At 39.3% G+C, this 20528-nt stretch overlaps 2 protein-coding genes across 6 annotated transcripts in view; one reads left to right on the top strand and one right to left on the bottom strand.

Annotated features, from left to right (window-relative positions):
* arr (low-density lipoprotein receptor-related protein 6) overlaps positions 1–20528 on the bottom strand; it is a 65706-nt gene that overhangs the window by 25696 nt on the left and 19482 nt on the right. For all 3 annotated transcript variants that reach the window (XR_012462264.1, XM_074140821.1, XM_074140819.1), the window contains 2 exons: positions 2124–2209; positions 1768–1887 (listed from right to left, as the gene is read on the bottom strand). Coding sequence is in view for 2 of the 3 variants with exons in the window: in XM_074140821.1 (XP_073996922.1) it covers positions 1768–1887; positions 2124–2209 (206 nt within the window). In the remaining variant the exon portion in view is untranslated. The remainder of the gene's footprint in view (positions 1–1767; positions 1888–2123; positions 2210–20528) is intronic.
* On the top strand, positions 444–11053 carry LOC141460640 (uncharacterized). 3 transcript variants are annotated; one of them, XM_074140837.1, is made up of 7 exons: positions 444–577; positions 2305–2618; positions 3877–4088; positions 5108–5328; positions 5792–6122; positions 9335–9481; positions 10064–11053. In XM_074140837.1, the coding sequence occupies exons 2-7, from the start codon at positions 2409–2411 to the stop codon at positions 10932–10934; spliced, it is 1992 nt and encodes a 663-aa protein (XP_073996938.1). In that variant the 5' UTR covers positions 444–577; positions 2305–2408; the 3' UTR covers positions 10935–11053. The 3 variants fall into 3 exon arrangements, with proteins under 3 accessions (XP_073996938.1, XP_073996940.1, XP_073996939.1); XM_074140838.1 differs by lacking the exon at positions 444–577 and adding an exon at positions 584–806; XM_074140839.1 differs by lacking the exon at positions 9335–9481 and having other exon boundaries at positions 10064–11052.

Here is a 20528-nt window from a genome sequence, read left to right as displayed (position 1 = left end):
TTTTATTTTTAATTAACTGAAAATTACTTTTATGGGGGGGTCGATGGAGATTTCGAAAAATTATGATCAAAAAAAGTTTGGCGACCCCTGATCTAGAGCTAGACGCCCATCTAGGCTGTCAGATATCAGATTCAGGAACAGATTAATGAAGATAGAAACTAAAGAATACATCCGTTCAACGTCACATTAAGTTTGGGATTGCTGTGAATTTTGGGGAGCTCGAGTCTAGGTTCCCGAGCATCTGCTTATTTGCGAGTCTAGTAGCTGTGGACCTTCGGGTGATTGCAGAGGGCTTATATCCTGCCCTCAGATGGATAATAATAGTACTTCCGCTCCACAGTATATTTAGCTAATTACTGTAGGCCGCGCAATAACCATAACAATGTACAAACAACTACTAATAAAAAACAAACAAACTAATTTAAAAAAAAAAACACATGTAATTCCCCAATTGCTATGAAACCATTGAATAAATAAATATTATTTTGTTAAGATGTAGAAAAATAATTTTTATTTTTGCTTTTGACAAAATTATTAAATTATTAGTTCGAGAAATATTTAATAACTGAAACGGAAGGTAGGCCATTTTTTTTAAATTTTTTTGTGTAAATTATATTGTATCCGGTAGGCTGGTAGGGCTTTTAGAATAAATCAAATCTGTGACAACTCACATCAATAACAGTGATAGTGATTGACTTCTACTAGCTCTGAATTTTCATTGGTCATGGTTAGACGATCGACCAGTTACACTTAAGGTTACTAACTGTGTAGTTATACTATCACATTGTAGCCCTCAGACAAATCTAGTAAGTATTTAAAGTTTTTCCTGACGTCTTGGAATTTTCCTAAGATAATTTTTTTCCCAGATTTTTGATTTTGATTTTTATCTTTAAATAAAGTTGACCCCAATAATAATAGACAGTCGGCTAGCGAGCCAAAAGTTAATATGAACTTTTTGGAGCCGTTATTGAGAACATTGCAAAAGCTCAACTCCTTCTAAATACGCACTTCCAGTGTCTCCGCGATTGGTGTTATCATCAATCCTTTTAAGGCTCCCTTATATTATATACAATACATAGTATAATTATATAGGCGCCACGGTAGCCGAGAGGTTAAGATACTAGACCCGCAAAGCTAAGATGTATTGTTGGTTTAGTGGGTTCGATTCCCGGAGTCTAGGCTTTGGATTTTATTTAATGGTTAATAAAAGAAATTTACAGTAAAGTATGTTTACTAGTCGCCTCCGTCCACGACACCTAATTGGTAGTTGGACGTTAAGCCCTCCTGAAAAAACTTTACTTTTCTTTACTTTTATACTAGTATAATCATACATTGTACTTAAGTAGCACTTTAAAAAGGTACTGCAGTTCTCTGATAACCCCATGCATAAACGACAAATAGCAGGTATATTTCGTTTGAATGCTCCCATGGGACCTCGAAGATTTTAACGTTCGAAATCTCCAAGCCATTACCAGAAGTACCCCTTTATCTTAATTGTTTTTGAGATTTTCTTAAAAAGCTGTTAGGGTCTACTTGTTACGTTCGGAATATTTCTTCTTCCTTGTTACGTTTGGGGTATAGGTGACCTTCATTAGGAGCTCCTTCAGGAGAGCTAGTAAAAAAACTCCTTGCTAGCTATTTACGCCCAATTGTGGAACCACAATTTTTCTTTTTGTTTTTCAAGAATCTCTCTGGCTTTTTGAGCTAAAGGTAAGGATTTCTACTCAATTCTGAAGAATGCGAAGTTTACTGGATCAAGTTAGTTACTTTAGGTCCAACGTGACTTCCATGGTAAGAGACACACTGGATAGTTCCCAGTCTGGAGTCCGTCCAGCACACCTGCCTTCCTTCGTAGTAAAAGTCAATGGCGGCCGCTCCTTCTAGGTCCTGCAATTAACCAGAAGGAAGTTTAGATTTTATGAGGAAATGGATATATTAGTTAAGAAATATATAGAATGAGGCAGTGAATTCTAATTTTTTTTAAGAAAAGAAGTTCTTTATTGGGCACCAGCTTTTTCTTGGTCTTATTTTGGCTGAAACACAACTGAAAAGAGGTGCTACCACCACCTCTCGGGCGACCTAATAGAGGCCGTATAATAACAGAAAATAAGTCTGTTGCTTACCTTAACAATAGTTCCAACTTTAGCCGGCTTGGAGATATTGGCAACCCTAACATCCTTGGTTGTGGTGAATAACAGCAAGGGATGTCCTGCAACAAAATAAACAAGATCATTACCTGCGACAGAACTTTATCCTAAAACTTCTTCAACTAAAAACTAATCTCTACATCTATCCAAATTGCAGAGGCTGAAATATTATGGAACTGTCATAAATTTCTGAAGGAAAATCACAAATTCTTCAGCAAAAAATAACAAATAGTGGGAAAATCGGATTAAAATTCAGAGACGATGACAGCCAAGAAGAGTGGCAGAGTAGAAGAGAGCGACAGTAAGACTGCGGAAGATGAACAATTCAAGAGCTCGAAGTATTCCCGGAAGAATCGGTCCAATAAGTGCAGCAAACGACCGCCCATCTACATCCCACGATCGGAGCACAATCTACTCACCAACAAGGGCATTCAACTTATAGAACTCATAGGTCAAGGCTCGTACTCCAAGGTAAGTATTTTTTGATTTATCAAATATGCCAAAAAGGCTAACCAACTTACTTACTTTTTAATGTCACTTTGGAGTGAAATGTAAGAATGTCGGGAACCCAAACCACTGGCTGACCAGGATGGTTTATAAGCCCGAACGGTGGGCGGGACATTTGGACTACATACGAGGTCTGTAAGTACGAGGCCTGTAATGAGACTGATTTTTTTTACAATTCTATATTGTTACCATCAAAATAACTTCCTTCTGAAACCACACAGCGCTGGAGACGTTTCTTCCACTCCTCATAGCAGTGCTCGAACTCCGATACTGGAATAGCCTTCAGCTGGTCTCGGTTACAGCCGTTTGAATGTTTTCGACTGTCCCAAAATGCAAGTTCCTTTGAGGTGATTTTTCCAACTTCGGGAAGAGAAAAAAAAGTGACAAGGACTCAAAACAGGTGAATAAGGAGGAGTGAGGAGCCACAGGAATGTTTTTACTAGCCAAAAACTCTGGTTTATTAAAATTATTAAAAAGGATGGAGAACGGGACCGGCTAACTTTGGCAGAACTATGGAAATAAACCTCTACCTCAAGGTCAAACACTTTTGCCGAGAGGTTCTTGAAAGGGTCATTCGTGAGAGACCAAACATCAAGAACAAGTGGGTGTTGGTTGCATCACGATAATGCTCTTTGTCACACAGCAATTTCAATAAACCAGAGTTTTTGGCCAGTAAAAAACATTCCTGTGGCTCCTCACAGCCTCCTTATTCGCCTGACTTGAGTCCTTGTCACTTTTTTTTCTCTTCCCGAAGTTGGAAAAATCACCTCAAGGGAACTCATTTTGGGACAGTCGTAAACATTCAAACGGCTATAACCGAGATCAGCTAAAGGCTATTCCAGTATCGGAGTTCGAGCACACTGCTATGAGGAGTGGAAGAAACGTCTCCAGAGCGCTGTGTGGCTTCAGAAGGAAGTTATTTTGAAGGAGACAATATAGAATTGTAATTCTTTTTGAAGCACTGAAACCCACGTCTTATTTAACCCATCTTTCATATTAAACGCCGGCATACTATTATAGGGACGATCTGCTGTTGTTGTGAGAAACGTGTTCGTTGTCTGGTAAGAGAATGGAAAAGGACTTCCCAATGATATTTTTTTTAAAAAAATTCCAGATAGTAGGATTGATCTGAGTTTTGGAAATCTATCCATAACTACAGCATCACAGACCCCCCCTCCGACACACAAGCCTCAGCATTTCACTGAATATACTCTGCCAACAGGTGTACTTGTGCAAGAAGTTCGATCGATCGTTGGAGCCAGCAAAAGCACCAGTGATTGCCATGAAAATCGTGGACACCAGCAAAACCTCCCCGGAATATATTAACAAATTTTTACCAAGAGAATTATCAATAATATTGAAAATTAGACATCCGCACATAATCAGACTGTATCTGCTGTTCCAGAGGAAAAGCAAGTTCTACATCTGCATGAGGTAAGCGCGACTGACTGCAGTTTCCATATTCAAGGAGGCAGTGAACAAACTGCTGATATTCTTGTGACAGAACTATGCTCTGTTCTTGGATGATCCATTAAGCTCACTCTACTTCATAAAACCATCTTTTAAAATCTCCATATCCACAAAAACCTTCCACATTAGAACCTCTTTTATGAAGCCGCTAAGTACCAACGTTTGTTACAATTCAGCAGCACTTCTTCATTGAGAGGCTTGTTCCCGATGGCCGAACTATCACACATGCATCTTTGACTAAACTGTTTTAGCCAGGAAGTATCCCTCTTTAGGCAACAACAGGTAAACAGGTTTCTTCAGCTGCAGAACCACTCTCTTCATGTGACACACAACTTCCTAATAACCCAGCTAGTCCAGCCGTAGTCGCTTTTCCAGACTACCGAGTATACATGGGTCACTTCTTTGTTGTGGGATCAAAATTTTCTCCACAGAAAAGAGAAGGTGGTATTTAAATTCATGGCCACCTGAAGAACCTTCGTGGAACCGGTAATTAATTATTAGCTGAAAGGGTCTTTAAAGTAAAACAGGGAAAAACGCTAAAGAGCTTTTTTGTCGCACTGAAGGAAGATGATATTTCTAAGCACGTCAACTAGAAAAACGCAGCACACTAAGTCCAAAAGACTGGCTGATACAAAACTGGCGAATTTCTAAAGATGTTCTCGGTACAGTCTACAAGAAATATTTTTTTCTCCTGTAATGGTAATAAAGCATGCCATGCTGGGATAGAGTGGTGTATGGTGTGTCTACCTGAATAACCATTGGGATAGACTTCCATGTTGCTTATGGTTACCCTAAGATAACCTTTCTGGCCCTACAGCTCCAGAATATCTCCCAGAACAGCCGTTGCCTAGTATGCTTTAAATTGACTTTAGTGTTACGTGGCGTGACTCACGGTAATGGGACTTCCGAATAGGTAGCAACCAACCAATCAATCTTCCTCATGAAATGTTTCCAACCAAAGCAGTATTATTGCTGACCCACAGATATGCTGAACGAGGTGACCTATTGGAGTACGTCCTGGCGAGTGGTCTGATCACGGAAAATCGAGCCAGATTTTGGGCTAGCCAGCTGGCCAAAGCTATTGAGTATTTACACACTATGAACATAGCGCACAGAGATATCAAAACTGAAAACATACTAATTACAGAACATTTCAATGTTAAATTATGTGATTTTGGATTTTCTAGATATTTTGGAAATGAAGGTGAGTTACACACACACACACACATGTATTTAGTAGTTCTTATTGTGGAGGTGAAACGAAAATTCCAATTCTTATGTTTGTTCTATCGCGGGTATTATCCTGCTTTTGATCAAACAGCCTTTTGCCAATACCAATCTACCTCGGACATGCATTGCTTTTCCCTGGTTACTTACGTGAATTCCACCTTGGATCATAAAATGAGCAGCATAAGCAGGAATTCCTGTCAACGAAAATGCACTTTTCTTCCCTTTAAGTTGTAATCTATAAAGGAAAAACCGTTTGAGGTAGATTCCGAGAACTCATAGCGATTTCCTGTGTAAGAGAGGTCTTAGATCCGCGTGGCCTCAAAAAGCCAGCAGTAATAGCAAAATGGTTCGAGGCAGACTTATTGGCAAAGGTAAAAGCCCCTGTTTTAACGGCAGAACTCTTCCAAATAATTACAATTTTTCCTTTTTGTAAACAGAAATGTCATCAACATTTTGTGGCTCAGTATCTTACAGCCCGCCAGAAGTGCTACAGACGAAACCATACGATGTAAGGAAATCAGACATGTGGTCGTTAGGCGTGGTGATATTTGTAATGCTGGTGAAACGTCTACCATTCATTGAAACGGACAACCCCAAAGCGTTACTAATTGAACAACTTAAGAAATCCTACGTAGTACCACCAAAAATGGATCAAGTTTTATCACTAAATTGTAAAAAAGTTATCAAACATTTATTGGAACCAATTCCATTGAAAAGATGGTGCATAGAAGAATTGATCAGTTCACAATGGTTGGCCATGGATTTCCGGTTCGTATACGAGTATATTATAGAAAATTCCATTGGCTAGGTATGCTAACAAGAGTTCTCACTGATCCAATAGTGTGGCACCACCATTGTGCTCAAGCATGCGCACAATGGAGTGATCATTTTTAGTTTAGAAAACATTTTTCTGTATCTGCTCTAAAATTTGGATTTTCAATTTCGTGAAGATATAAAATAAGAAAAGTGCCCATACTTTTCTTTTTAAGGAAGGGCTTCTATGTGCGCCAATCTGCCATGTTTCTTTAATTAATGAAGTAGTATTTTAAACCCCTTCTCGGTATCATTATCCGAATCGCCTCTGTAGAAATACATGAAATTAGCTAGATCTTCCAGCTGGTGTAGATTATCGCATAAGACCCCCCCCCTCCTAGAAATAAATGTTCCAAGTCTATTTCCATCCCCTTATTCTGGGGAACTGAAGCCATTACATGATCAATCAATCTAGAGCACAAGATTAGTAGTAATCCTCCTCATGGTTGCCCACAAACCATTGGCTTCCTTCCGTCTTTACACAATAATCCTAATCTCGTGCTTTTGCTTGATCTCCCTTTTGCCCGCATTCTGCCAACGCCTTCTCAATCCAATCTCCCTCCATTTTTTTTTTTGTCGCCACGTTCCTCGATCTCATCACATGCTCTAGAGAGAATATTACTTTATAGACTCAAGGTTGTTTCTTAACCATACCCAAATTCTCCTTTAGCCTTTAGCTCCTTTCTCCCTTGTCTCATGCATCCTGATGATTTCCAATTAAAAGTCCTACAAAGTGTTTTTAAACTCTCTCGACAAACATTTTTCTTGAAAAGGAGCTCCCTTCCAGCAAGAGATGTGTATTCTCCTAATAAAATCTATCTCTGTACTCCTCACCCTGATCTTATCGTTACAATGTTCTTTTTAAACGAACCTTAGAGATTAAGAACTGTCAAACAATCGAGTTACCCCTCAATTTCTTAGGTGGCTGAGGCCTGGAGTCCAAACTATTATCCCAGATCAGTTATTGCTGTTGTTTTTCTTTGGCACAGCTGTATGGACCCATCAAGGCTCTGGATATTGTTGAGTTTCCCTCCCGATGGATTAATACGAGATCTTTTTGGCTAGGAAATAGTTACTTCATAAAAAAATGACTTATGTGGTGCTGGTGACATTCACGAGATAAAGTAAGAAGTTGTGTCTTCATTTTTTGTCGCTAGAAATTAAAAAGAACAACTTTTAGCCTCTACCTGTGATTGCAAAATTTTTCCAATTATAATACGGATGCAGAAATAATTGCAGTGTGCTGCACTCCTAACGGCTTTCTGTTACTGCAATTATTACAATACCAGTAAGTGGACTTGTAATATACATATATATTGAAAGTATTTACAGGAAGTCCAACTTGCATGGAACTAAGGATAGATTTTTGAAAGAGGGTTCTAGGATTCTTAGGTAATGCTGGAAAACTGTGGAGCAAATCCCAATCAGGTTTCCTGTTATAATCCAGGGAGTACAATGACTGAGGACCACCTCGTACATAACCGAACAGACTCCAAATAATTTGGAAGAGAAGTTCTAGAATGTAATAATTGCAGTAGGATATAAGTAGCGTGAGTGTTAACACCTGGCACTTTCTCGTCTTCAGGGAGACTTGGGAAGAACTCTGGGATAGGTGGGATAGGGGGGAAGTATGTTCACTAATTCTAGGCCTACTAGAGCATCAACTAGAGCAAGCATATGACGACGACAATTGTGTTGCAGGCTGAAAATTCTAACACCCGCTGAGAGCTATGCACTGGATGAAGCGAAAGAGGTCGCTAAAAGTTTGTCTCCACAAGTGATAGAAACTGCAGAGGATTGAGAAGGAAGCCTGGGAACCAAGGGAGATTCGGTGATTACAAAAATGGAGAATTAAAAATATTCATCTTATAAGATGAATATTTAAAAAGACCAAAACTCCCAACTGAAAACCAAAGCAAAATATAGAGAAAAGTCCTAGAACTCCTGAGGAAAACTGACTATATCAAGAAAACTTGGATAAAACCAAACACAAAGGAGTCATTAATGTACAGCTTGTACGGCGACCAGAAAATGAAGTCAAGCGACCATTGCTTAATGCAACATGCATTAAGAAATACTCTGAAGATGCCCAGATTAATTGGTAAATTGGAGTCAAAGAAAACTGGCTGCAGGCAAATTACCTCTGTCAGAAAAGAAAATGTTATAATAAATTTTTTTTTTAAATTTCAAGTAAAATTCTTTTTAAAATCTGCGAGGGGGGGCAGAAAGATCTGGAGGGAGGAACAGAAAGATCTGAAAGGGGACAGTCAGATCTGGAGGGGAACAGAAAGATTTGGAGGGTGGATAGAAAGATCTGGAGGGAGGAACAGAAAGATCTGGAGAGAGAACAGAAAGATCTTGAGGGGGACAGTTAGATCTGGAGGGAGAACAGAAAGATCTTGAGGGGGACAGTTAGATCTGGAGGGGAACAGAAAGATTTGGAGGGGGAACAGAAAGATCTGAAGGGAGGAACAAAAAGATCTTGAGGGGACAGTTAGATTTGGAGGGGAACAGAAAGATTTGGAGGGTGGACAGAAAGATCTGGAGAGAGAACAGAAAGATCTTGAGGGGGACAGTTAGATCTGGAGGGACAGAGAGATCTGGAGGGAGGAACAGAAAGATTTGGAGGGAGGAACAGAGAGATCTGGAGGGAGGAACAGAAAGATCTGGAGGGAGGAACAGAAAGATCCGGGGGGGGAGCACTCACCCTACTTTCTCTTACTGCAGTTCAACAGAATCCTCTTCCAGCTTCTCCAGTTTTACCAACTGTACAAGTACACTTCCAAAAAGATTTACGAAGTGTATTTTATGTGTCCCAGAAATCCTTTCGAGACATTTAAATTTGGTTCCACGTGGAGAGAAAACGCGGCAAAGTTTCTCTACCGGAAGTACCACCACTAGGAATGAATTTTCCTCTTTTTTTTGAGAGAGAGAACTTCTCTGAACGTGCTTGATTTTATTTTACCTTTTCAATATTTACGACATCGATGATTGTTTCTTCCATCGGTAGTGGATGAGACCCACAAATGAATTTTCACACTAATTTACGATAATTATAATGAATTGATAATTGTTTAGAGATAATCGACTTTTGCACAGTTGGTTCGTTAATATTAAATCACTTGTATTCAACTCACTGAATAAACAAATTCATTATTGGTACACAGTTTATTATATAAAAGTCAAGCGGAAAGAGAGGCACTTGCCGAAGCCAAGGAAGTTGCAGCGAATCGGTGCGGCCGAGTTTGGACGGAAATGGTCGAAGAACAGAACCACTTACTCGGCGTTGCTTTGCAAAATCGAAAAAAGGATGTGTGAGTAGTTTTATTCCTCCTTTTTGCCTCAGTGTTAGTGCATCGCCTCCCGCTTTTTAGGTGGTAAATGTTTTTTTTTTAGTTTTACAAATTTGGGAGGTACCACTACTAGGATATCCAGATTTTTCTGGATCTTGACTCTTCCGCCCCAAAGAAAATACGTACATTATTCGAGGCTTCCTGTGTTTGAGAAATACCAGTTGGTGAAGCAGACCCAAAAGCAGAAGCTGAAGATCGATCAATATCGATTGTGGCGCCCATTTTAGTCCCATATCTACCTCCCCGACTACTCACTTACTCCAACCAGATCGGAAGAAGCAGGATATTCCTCCCGTCTCTTCAAATCTCTATTGAAGCTCTCTTTCAAACCGAGTACAACACAAAAATAATTCATATCTCAAATTAGGTGTGTACAAGACGTAAGATTTAGTAAAAACGCCAAATTTGAAGAAAATCTTGAAATCTGTGAGATAATAGGAAGTGGATTGAGTGTGCTGAGATGTTTATTGGTAATGTTTAAGCAAAATTTGACTGAATAATAAAAGGAAACAATAATTACTATTAATTTTGTTGCCCTTGTAGGGATCATACAACCCAACTGTATGCTTCCGTTGATAGGCCAAAGTACAACTTCAGCACCCATTTCCGGGATACTACGTTTGAGAATGCTCTGTTGCAATTGAACGTTGAGGAAATAAGTTACCAAAAGCACCCCGTGGCTGGATTGAGATCAAGCAGAGGGAAACTTTCGGAAAATGAAAGATTCTTTTTAGAAAGGGAACAAGCCGACCAAAGAAATTGGATTAGGCGAGAACAGAAAGAGTGGAAAAGGAAGCAGTCTCGGAGATCCAAAGAAGTGGACAACTTATTTGGAAAGTCAAATGCACAGTCACTTTCATTGCTAACCGCAGAACAATATGAGGAACTAAACCAGACGGCGGCAGGATCGAGTAAGGTAGATGAAAGGCTGGCAAGAAAGAGTTGGTTTGACTGGAGAAAAGATAGCAGCAATCAAGAAGAGGGTGACAGTGACCAACAGATAGAAATGCGAAAATCATATGAACGAGCACAAAAGCAACAGTATCTAGAAACAGATCGCAACGAGAGAGGTAAAAAAGTCACCAAAGATGATCGTCAAACATCGATTCAGCAAAACAATCAATTAGAGAGCGCTGACGTTGACCAACTGCGACATCAGGTACAAATGCGAAAGCAAGATGAACGAGCTCAAAAACAACTGCGTCAAGAAACAGAACGCATGGAGAGTAGAAATAAAGAGGCAGCTAGTCGACAACTAAGTCGTCATACAACTGGGTCCATACCGCAGAAGAAAACCTTACGCCAAAAAATGGGCACATGGTGGAGAAAGTTTACTGGCAAAGAAACGAGCGAAACTTCTGATTCTGAGTCTGAGTCTGAACAAAAGCAAAAGAAACGCAGTAGAAGACAATAGAAACCCTTTAGTCACAACTACAGTCTTGCGGTTTCCAGTTTATTGCAATATTAATCTCGAACATGTACAATAAATAATCTAGTTTGAAGCGCACTAGTCCTCCATTATCATTTCACCAGTTATTTAATCATATAAATATTAACTAGTTTCTTGTGTTTATTGGTTAGTTTGGTTTTGGGCTGCCAAAAATTTAATTGCTTTAGATAAGGAAAACGCTGATTGAAGAATTCCAATAAAACCATAAACTTAAGGCAAGATGATCGTCTATCATCAACTTTGTTAAACTTGACGCTTGGATGAGCAACGATAGCGTTACAAGCGAACTTAAATAGCCTCACTCTGCACTTGCCGCTTTCCAGACGATGAATGCCTCAGCTGGAGCTAAACTACTGGAGTTTTGGCAAGCAGCAGCAAAAAAAAAAAAAAAAAAATCGAATTACTTAAGATTGACGTGAGAAAAGTTAATTTAAGTTTTTTAAAGTTTACCGCAAGAGATCCGGTTAGATAGCATCAAGAAAGTGGAAGCAATCAGCAAGGGAAATATGATTGAAACATTTTTAGAGATGACTTTCATCGAATTGGCTAGAACATTAAAGGTTAGTATCGAGTAGGCGAATAAATGCTATTTTGCTATTCAAAATACTGCAACAGAACGCTGTCCTAACGTGCAAAACCGCTGATGTACAAAACTGATCACATAGGGAAGATAAGCGAACACTATTTCTGCGGAACGAAAAAATGTTCACACGAATTGTAGGAACAAGATCTGTAGAGGATTAGGTCGCGTTATAGAACTGAAAGGGTTCTATGTTAGGAACAAGTTGGCTCTTACCAAGAAAGAACAAGGTGGGTTAGGTCATGTGGAACGGATGAAGAAGGAGAATCGCTTGCTCGGAAGGATAAGCCAGTTCCGGGAATCAGTGTCATCCAAAGAAGCTTAGTTCGAGGAGAGAGGTAAAAAGAATAGGCGTGTGTCCGTCTGAACTCTGAACTTTCTCTTCCAGTGAATCATTTCACTCCTTCCTTAAAAAAAAAAAAAAAGAATTTTGACGATCACAAAGCTGGTAAGAAAATTTTCAAGGACCAATTTCAAGACCAAACTGGGTGATTCAAAGAGAAAAGCCAAATCCATCTGTCACAGAAGTTATAGAACAATTGTTAATCCCCCATCTGTCACAGAAGTTATAGATCCATTGTTAATCCCCCATCTGTCACAGAAGTTATAGATCCATTGTTAATCCCCCATCTGTCACAGAAGTTATAGATCAATTGTTAATCCCCCATCTGTCACAGAAGTTATAGACCCATCGTTAACACCTCCACCTATCACAGAAGTTTTAGATCAATTGTTAATGCCCCATTTGTCACAGAAGTTATAGATCAATTGTTAATCCCCCACCTGCCACAGAAGTTATAGAACAATTGTTAATCCCCCATCTGTCACAGGGGTTATAGATCAATTATTAATCCCCCATCTGTCACAGAAGTCATAGATCAATTGTTAATCCCCCATCTGTCACAGAAGTTATAGTTCAATTTTAGGAAATTAACACCAAAAGTTTATAGAAAATTCGAAACAAAAAAAGAAAATTCATTAACGTAAAGCGGTACATCAAGTTGATAGAATTTGCCCTTGACGCATTTCCTGTAGAAACCTGTTAGAAAGATTATATTTCCATTTTTGTGTTAAAATGGCTGCAATAATGCAGACACGGATTCTTTTTTTAAAAAAAAAACAAACAAAAAAAACACTTTTTCTTACTCAAGGAAAAAATGGATACTTCCGATGAAATATTAAAAACCGTGATTACAATGCTCTCGACTCTTAGAGTGAGAGAAAGGAAACAGAATTATCAGATTTACAAGTTGCTGGAGTGAACGTTTTTAGTTTTTGGTGCGTGTGATAGGTAAAAACCGACAGATAAAAATTACGCGGGCTTGTCATCAAGAACACCGGGTTCCTAAGGAATTTTGGGAGAACGGGGGTCTTGTCTAAGTCCGGGGAGTTATTGGGATAGTGTGGAGAGAAACTAGATCGCATTAGGCCCTGCAGAATGAAGACCAAACGCTGAGAAAAAGGACGGGACGTGCTGGTGCCGAGATAAGTAGCTGACCAAGGGTATGCCTACCACTAGTCTACCACACATGCGCACTACGTACACTGGAATATGTGGTCGTTTACCTTGACGGTCACCACTAACCGCGCTGCGCACTCTCTACCGACTATAAACGCAAACTACAACAGAAATCATAAATTAAGTCCTTAATCACATAGCGCGCGCACAGATCGACCCACTCACGACTTCCTAATCAAATTCACCACCTACACTCTGGTCGCACTTGTTATTCCTCGCAGCCATCAACACTTTCCCTAAAAGGTGTTTTATGGCGAATCTGGTTAAATAACTGTTTGGATGATCCTGGTACAAAACACTCGCAAGACCTCTTCCTGTAATCAAGCTCAACGCCACACTAAGTCTATCCTGCTATCCCCAAAAGAAGATACAAACCATTGTTTTTATCAATGGAACCGCCTTATGTAATGATAATTCCGTTAATTTTTTTTCCCAATACCTCAGACTGGAAATTAGTTCCAGAAATTATCGTACGGCATCCGCTGGACAAACTAAGAGCGCTCAACGAATCGCTATCTTTTTTTTTTTTATAAGTGAACTCACAATTATTCGCTTAATCTCGTCGAAGAGCTGTGGGTCTATTTTGAGAGAGTTACGATGTGGTCGTTCAAATAAAATCCAGAGAAGAGTTTGTTACAGTTCAATTTCTATCCATTCTTGGAAAAAGCAAATCGTTCCGAGTGTGACCCTCGTGCCAAGGAAGATACTCGATTTTATGGCGGATTGTTCAATCCTGCTCACAGATTTGCTGGATTCTCCGAGTTAGCAAATGCTTGTCATGAGTGGAGGAGATATCGTCAATGATCCATTGATTGAACTATCGCCAAAGACTCATTGATTGATCTATCGCCAAAGACTCGTTGATTGATCTATCGCCAAAGACTCATTGATTGATCTATCGCCAAAGACTCATTGATTGATCTATCGCCAAAGACTCATTGATTGATCTATCGCCAAAGACTCATTGTCTGATCTATCGCCAATTACTTATTGATTGATCTATCGCCAAAGACTCATTGATTGATTTATTAAAACTTCAATCGCCAGAAGACAGATATCCATGAATGTTAAATAATTCTGTGGTATTACCTTTTCTTTTTATGATTTAAGACGCGTCAAAAAGCGAGGTAATTGGCGCCCAGAGCTTTTTCCAATGACATCAGGACAGTGTTCTCTCGTTACAAACAACTCTATCCATCACCCGGAGCTGTAAGCACGACCTAGGAAAAGAAAATCTATGGGGCCAGCCGCTGGATTTGAACCCATGACCTTTGCATCGGCAAGCAGCACGCTATCTACTAAGCTACCTGTCCTCATCTACTCAGTACTAATAAGAATCAAATGAGATCCAAATTTCTGAATTAAACTGACTGGGAAATGCTACATTATAACATAAAAATTTATCAAAATTTGGGTTTTCTCTTAAAAACGGTTCTTAGATTTTTAGTTACACTTAACATGGTGATAATAAACACATAGTTAAATCTAAAATTTGTTTTTTGAAAAATGATTTACGGAAAATCAGTTAAGGTTACTTCTGGGAAAAAGAAAGGTTAGAAACAAAAAAAAAATTTTAAAGGCTAGAACCTGGATTCGAACCCGGGATCTCCGCGTCTTGATGATGGTTATTTTTACTACTAAAGACAGACAAACGGATATTTCCGAATAGAAGTAAAAATAATAAAAAGATCTACATGATTTCCTTACCATACTAAGTGCAGAAAGAAATGGATTAAATAAGACTATTAGTAATTAACTTTGCAAGACGCTGCAATACCTATGGAGGTGGCATAATGCTTTTATTACACTGATGGCAGATTCTCTCAGCTAACTAAGACGCAATCCTGGTAAATAAACATGGCATTTATACATGGAGACGATAGAGATATGTGCGAGAAAAGGGGGCCGAGTGGGGAGGACATTCCAATTAAGATTCCAGAAAGTAGTTCCGGAATGAAGAAGGTGAGGATCATGTCCCTGGAATGTACCACGTGACCACCGCACACACGGCATTCCCGTCCGTACGTCCGCTTCGCGCACTCGCGTCTTTATATACACAAAATACCAACCCATATATATAAACATGTGAGAGGTTTCTTATTTTAATGGTTAATCAAGACGGCTTTGACATTGCCTCTAAAATGATAACTGAACAAAACGGGGATGGCGAAGGTAGTACCTCTCTCTCTGAGTCATGGGGCTAACCGAGAAAGATGTTCTCCTGGCTGGAGAAAAAACTGTGGCTGTGTCATGGACACGGCCGTGTATTGTACTTAAATACGTTTACGTAACGGGTTATATTTTTTATATAAAATATTTTTATTTATGTATTTAGGATGAAACAATGTGTTCGAACACAATCTATGCCTATACAGTCCATTGTCGATGTAGAAGCGATTTCATCATTCACTTGCATAATTTCAACCGCCCCAGCTGCAGATGTACTGACACCGTCGTCGTTGATACGCCAGGGCCGCATTCATTCTTTTACGTTCCTAGGCACAGCTTGACTCGGTCAAATGGTGTTTTATTATTACCATTCAGATTGTTCTTGAGAAGCCCTTTCCAACCGTATACCGATCTCCTGTATTTGGTTTTGGTTTTTCGACGCGAGCAGGCCGACATTATATATTTTTGGGTAATATTTGTTTTATTCTAACACCTTATTTTATTCACTGCCATTATTTTACGCTAATGTTTTATATACAATCGATAGATTGTGACGACAGCTGACGATTAAAACTTAAACGAACATTGTTGCTTCTCCGAGTCAAAAGTTACTACTAATTGCAAATCTCGATACGCAGCAAAATGATCTCAAAATGGCTGCGCTTCCCTCTCCAACGCGCGCGCGATGCGTCACAGTCCTCGCTTATCGTAATGAATTCTTTGATCCTTTAGCTATCCAGTGGTCTAAATTAAATTCTGGATATAGACGATAGATTCGAAACTATAATGCCAAACTGTATCCCCGATTTTGTTATCATTAGGTTTTTTGGATTGCCTCCTTATGTTAGCAAATTTAAAGACGTATTCACGTCAAAAAAGACACAGCTAGCCTCCAGATAGTGTACTCTCGTTACAGACAACTTTTCTCTATCACTTCCTGTACAAGCATTCAAGTCCTTTTAATAAAAAAATCCTCCCAATCCTGAACGAAAAATCGATTTAAAAAAAAATTAATTGCAAATTATCACTCGTATATTTACAACTTTCAATACATAATTTCAGAATCGTAGGAAGCAGGATTTATTGATCGATAAATGAAATATTTTGAAAATTGAATATAATTTGGCTTTACTTTAATCGAAAAATATATAAATATTACTTAACGAGAAAACCAACAAGCTGTAGACAAGCCGGAGTTAATTAGGTAGCGTTTATATATATATATATTATATATGCAGGTGGCGGGAGAGAGAAGATAATTGGTGAGTTATTAGATATAATTATAAAGATTACAGCTATATACAGGTGGCAGCGACAGGGGAAGTGGATAGTGGAAGCCTAGAGAGGGCAGGTGGGCGTGGCCTTCTTCCCCTCCGTGTACCAAGACGGCAATATGCACTCACTCTACTTTTAAAAAAAACCATCATGTACCAGGATCAATGATTCTGGCGAGAGTGACCTCATTCCATTTTCCAAGACTCGATCTGTAGGAGGAAAGAGTATCGAGGAGCACATGCTGAGTGTTCACCGGTTTTCCGGAACTGTTAATTGCGGGAAATGAGAAAGGTTTTTTTTCTTGTTTTTTTTTTTTTTTTTTTTTTTTTTTTAGGCCCGCCTGGGGCTATAGGATAATTGTAGGTCTACACTGCAGGCTTAGAAAGCACATGCATCGCATGGGCCCTGGCGGATGATAGCCTCTGTAGGTTCTGTCAGGAGGAGAAGGAAACGGCACTGTACGTGCTGGTGTCAGAGAGAAACCAAGGCCTGTGGAGCTTTACCCAGGAGTCGCCTCTCCAGCATTAAGAGTCTGAACAAAAGGACGGGTCTGTAGGAGGAGCTTTAGAGTGAGGGGAGCTACAATAGATCCAAAGGGGACGCAGTGGCGTAGGCCTTGAGGTTCGCCCTAGTCTAATCTAATCTAATCTACTTAAACCAAAGTTCTAAGCAAGAAAAAAGCAAAGCTTTCCTCCCCTAGAAAGTGGCTTCCCTCTAACATGCCAATTCAGTGCAAAGTACGGCTGTATACATCCACAAAACTAGGCCTTCAGCCGGAAGAAGGCGCAAAAACAAGTACACGAGAAAGCAGATCTAGGATGCTTCCTGCTTTTAAGCCTGCACCAACCTGCAGCACCGCCAACCAAAATGCATAATCTTGGTTGAAGGGCAGATGGATAGTTGCAGCAACTTGAATCACTCTATTATCTCTACACAAAAGTTTTTTATGTCCATAATAAATATTTATCAGAAGAATGTATTGACTTCCTGTTTAATGATTTTCTCCTCCTTGTAACATTCGCCATCATCACGATGGAATGTGCTAGATAAGACTGATATTACCTACTGGCTAGTTTGGTTGAGCGATGTCCATCAATAACACCAGTTTCAATTAGCGCTGCATGTTAATGGCAGGTGCACGAGAGGAGGTAGACAGAGCAGTGTGCGCACAAGGAGATGGAGAGGGGGTAGGGTGGTAAGTTGTTGAAGAGAATTAATTTCACGGCGATTTGTGCAGCAGCAGATTATAGGGCCGCCTTGTATTGGCCACTACACCGCTCCATCTAGCTGCCACGGTGGTTGTTAGCTGGCTGTACGTACATATGTCGGTTTGATGGCAGTTATAATGCTAGTGTTGGCACTCCTGCCGGATTCTTCCGCTTCAGCTTTCACTCACTCCCTCTCGGACGAGTTTATTATTATTGAGCACTCCAAATATTTGTGAGCAGGGAGGGACGGTGTAAACACTCGTACGGCTTCCGCTTATGTCAATTCTCAAGACTTCCACAGCTCCGAATTGCCAGGAACACATGTTTAGTTCTCTTACTAACAACACAACACTTTTTTAATGATTACAAATGATAGATAACACTATATATCCGGTGATGGAACGAGAGAACACTCTCCGGAGGTCGGAAGTGCACTGAAAAAAAGCTCCGGGCGCCAATAACCTCAGATGTTGACGCGCCTTAAATCGTTTAAAATAAATTTCCCAGCCCCATTGTTTTTCACCCCTCCCTTACCCCTCAACATAAACCCGCTTTTCCAGGAATCCTCAAAGAAAACGGCCTCTCACTGGCTGTTCGACTGCGTTGCAATCGAGTGATTGCGCTATGGATCTTAGGGTACGTTCACAACGGAGCTGTGAGCAGAGATGATAGGAGTGATGCATCAGCGCTTAAAGAAAAACATAACACATTCGAATGTGAGCGTGCACAACGAAGCTGCGACTAGTGACTCATACGCGCTGCTATAAAAGAGCATAGATGATAGAATTAAATTTTTCATTTTTCTGCTAGCTGAACTCCAGTATCGGGACTTTAAAATGAGCTTCAAATTTTACTGCTGTTCAAAACACCTCTGTTTTTCAAGACATTTGGTGAAAACCGGTATTATTTTTTGTTATTACTTTATTATTTACTTTTAAACAATATTTTGTTTTTCTCAATAAAACCATTACTTACCTAAGAGTAATCACTAGTTTTTCTTCTATGGTTATAGGATTTCCATGACAATTTTTCCAAAGTTTTCTTAATTTTGGCCTTATTTTTTCTAAAATATAGTCGAATGTGGGTGGACCCATACTCACATATTCAATAAAACGAACCGGATAATTTCTAAGTTCCTTATATAAATAGTGAAATTCACCCAAAGTACTTCGTTTTTTATTTATGGGATGTACATGATATTTTCTAAAGCGTTTTTTCTTTAAAATATACCATTTTGTTGCTTCTTCACTACTCGGACATGTTGCATGTATCACGGCTCCGTTGTGCACACTAATCAGCGATTATATTTTACTCTATCAGTTATCATCTCTGCTATCATCTATACTCATAGTTCCGTTGTGAATGTACCCTTAGAGACCAAAGGAGATAGTAGTGCTAAAAAGAGCTAGTAGGGAAAGTCCTCCACCTCTTTTAGTTAGGGAGAGGTTTCGTCTTCTAGATCCACAAGGGGATGGCACAATAAGTCTATTTTGGCTGCAGTGCCGTGGGGCTCGATAATCTAATCTAATCTACTTCCGGTTTAGAAGTTCTAGATTAAAACTGTCCGGTAGGACAGTTGTATAAGGGTTGACCATCAAAAACTGCACGAAAAAGTGTAACGTTGAAAAACAGCCAACTTTGACAATTTTTTTCTATTTTTCTATAAAAGATAAAATTCCCAAATTTTCTTTATAATATAGGGCAAATCCTCCTTTATAACTGTAATTTTTTTGCAACCACCCAGATCTAATAGGTTTCGAGAAAAAAGTTGCCGAAAATGAGCAAAAACGGCTTTTTCAAAAAATGTTCTTGTTCTTCTTCTTCTTGTTGTTGTTGTTGTTGTTGTTGTTGTTCTTGTTACCTTTTTTGTAAACAACGTAGCGCCTAAACGCGTGAACCGATTTTCATGAATGAGGTGTCATTCGATTCGGAATTTTATGTAGATGTGCCTTTTGGGGGTCTCGGCCCTGTACATCGAATGGGAGAGGAGTTAGCCCCCTTTATGTAAGGCCCCCTCCAAAATTATTATTACTAATTACTCTGTAAATCTTGGCCCGATTTTGATAAAATTTGGTAGGATGATAGGGTTAGGGCTCCCCTACCTAACATTAAAGCGACGATCTGCTCTTACACTTGTTAAGAGGAAGTATAGCAATCATTTCAAATTATCGAGGCGTGAACCGATTTTCATGAATGAAGTGTCATTCGAATCGAAATTTTGTACAGATTTGTACTTTAAAAGTCTCGACGCTGTGCCTTATAAGGAGGGGAGTTTGCCCCACCCAAGTAAAGCCCTTTCTAAATCTATTATTACCAATATTTCTATAACGCTTAGTCCGATTTTGATAAAATTTAGCACGAAGCAGTAATTAAAGCTCCTCTACGTGGCTGTGATGTGCCATCATGCTCTTACACCTACTAAGAGGAAGTACTGCAATCGTTAAAATTATCAATGGGTGAACCTATTTACATTATGAATGAATTGTCGTTCGATTCAAAATCTTTGCCTTTTAGGGAGAAGTACTGTAATCGCAGTTTATTTTTCTTGCTCCTCTTAAAAGGAAGTACTGAAATCGCAGTTTAATTTTGCTATTTACGTACAAATACCTTCCTATTTTATTCAAAACGCTTTCTCAAAAAAATGGTTATTGAGGATGGTTTGGGGACCGCAACTATAATCATTCTTTAAAAAGATCTCTCCAGTGGTAGTTACGGTTCCGATTTAACACCTTATCAGGTTATAATGATAGAATAGCTTATTCCAAATTTTAAAAAATCTGTAAAGCAGACGTAACTTTGCAAATAGA

The sequence above is a fragment of the Rhodnius prolixus genome, unplaced genomic scaffold (assembly GCF_049639745.1).
Source record: "Rhodnius prolixus isolate KJV_2025 unplaced genomic scaffold, Rpr scaffold_6, whole genome shotgun sequence".
NCBI classification, from domain to species: domain Eukaryota; kingdom Metazoa; phylum Arthropoda; class Insecta; order Hemiptera; family Reduviidae; genus Rhodnius; species Rhodnius prolixus.
The sequence above is the reverse complement of the archived record's forward strand: the minus strand, read 5'-3'. Positions and strand labels throughout refer to the sequence as shown.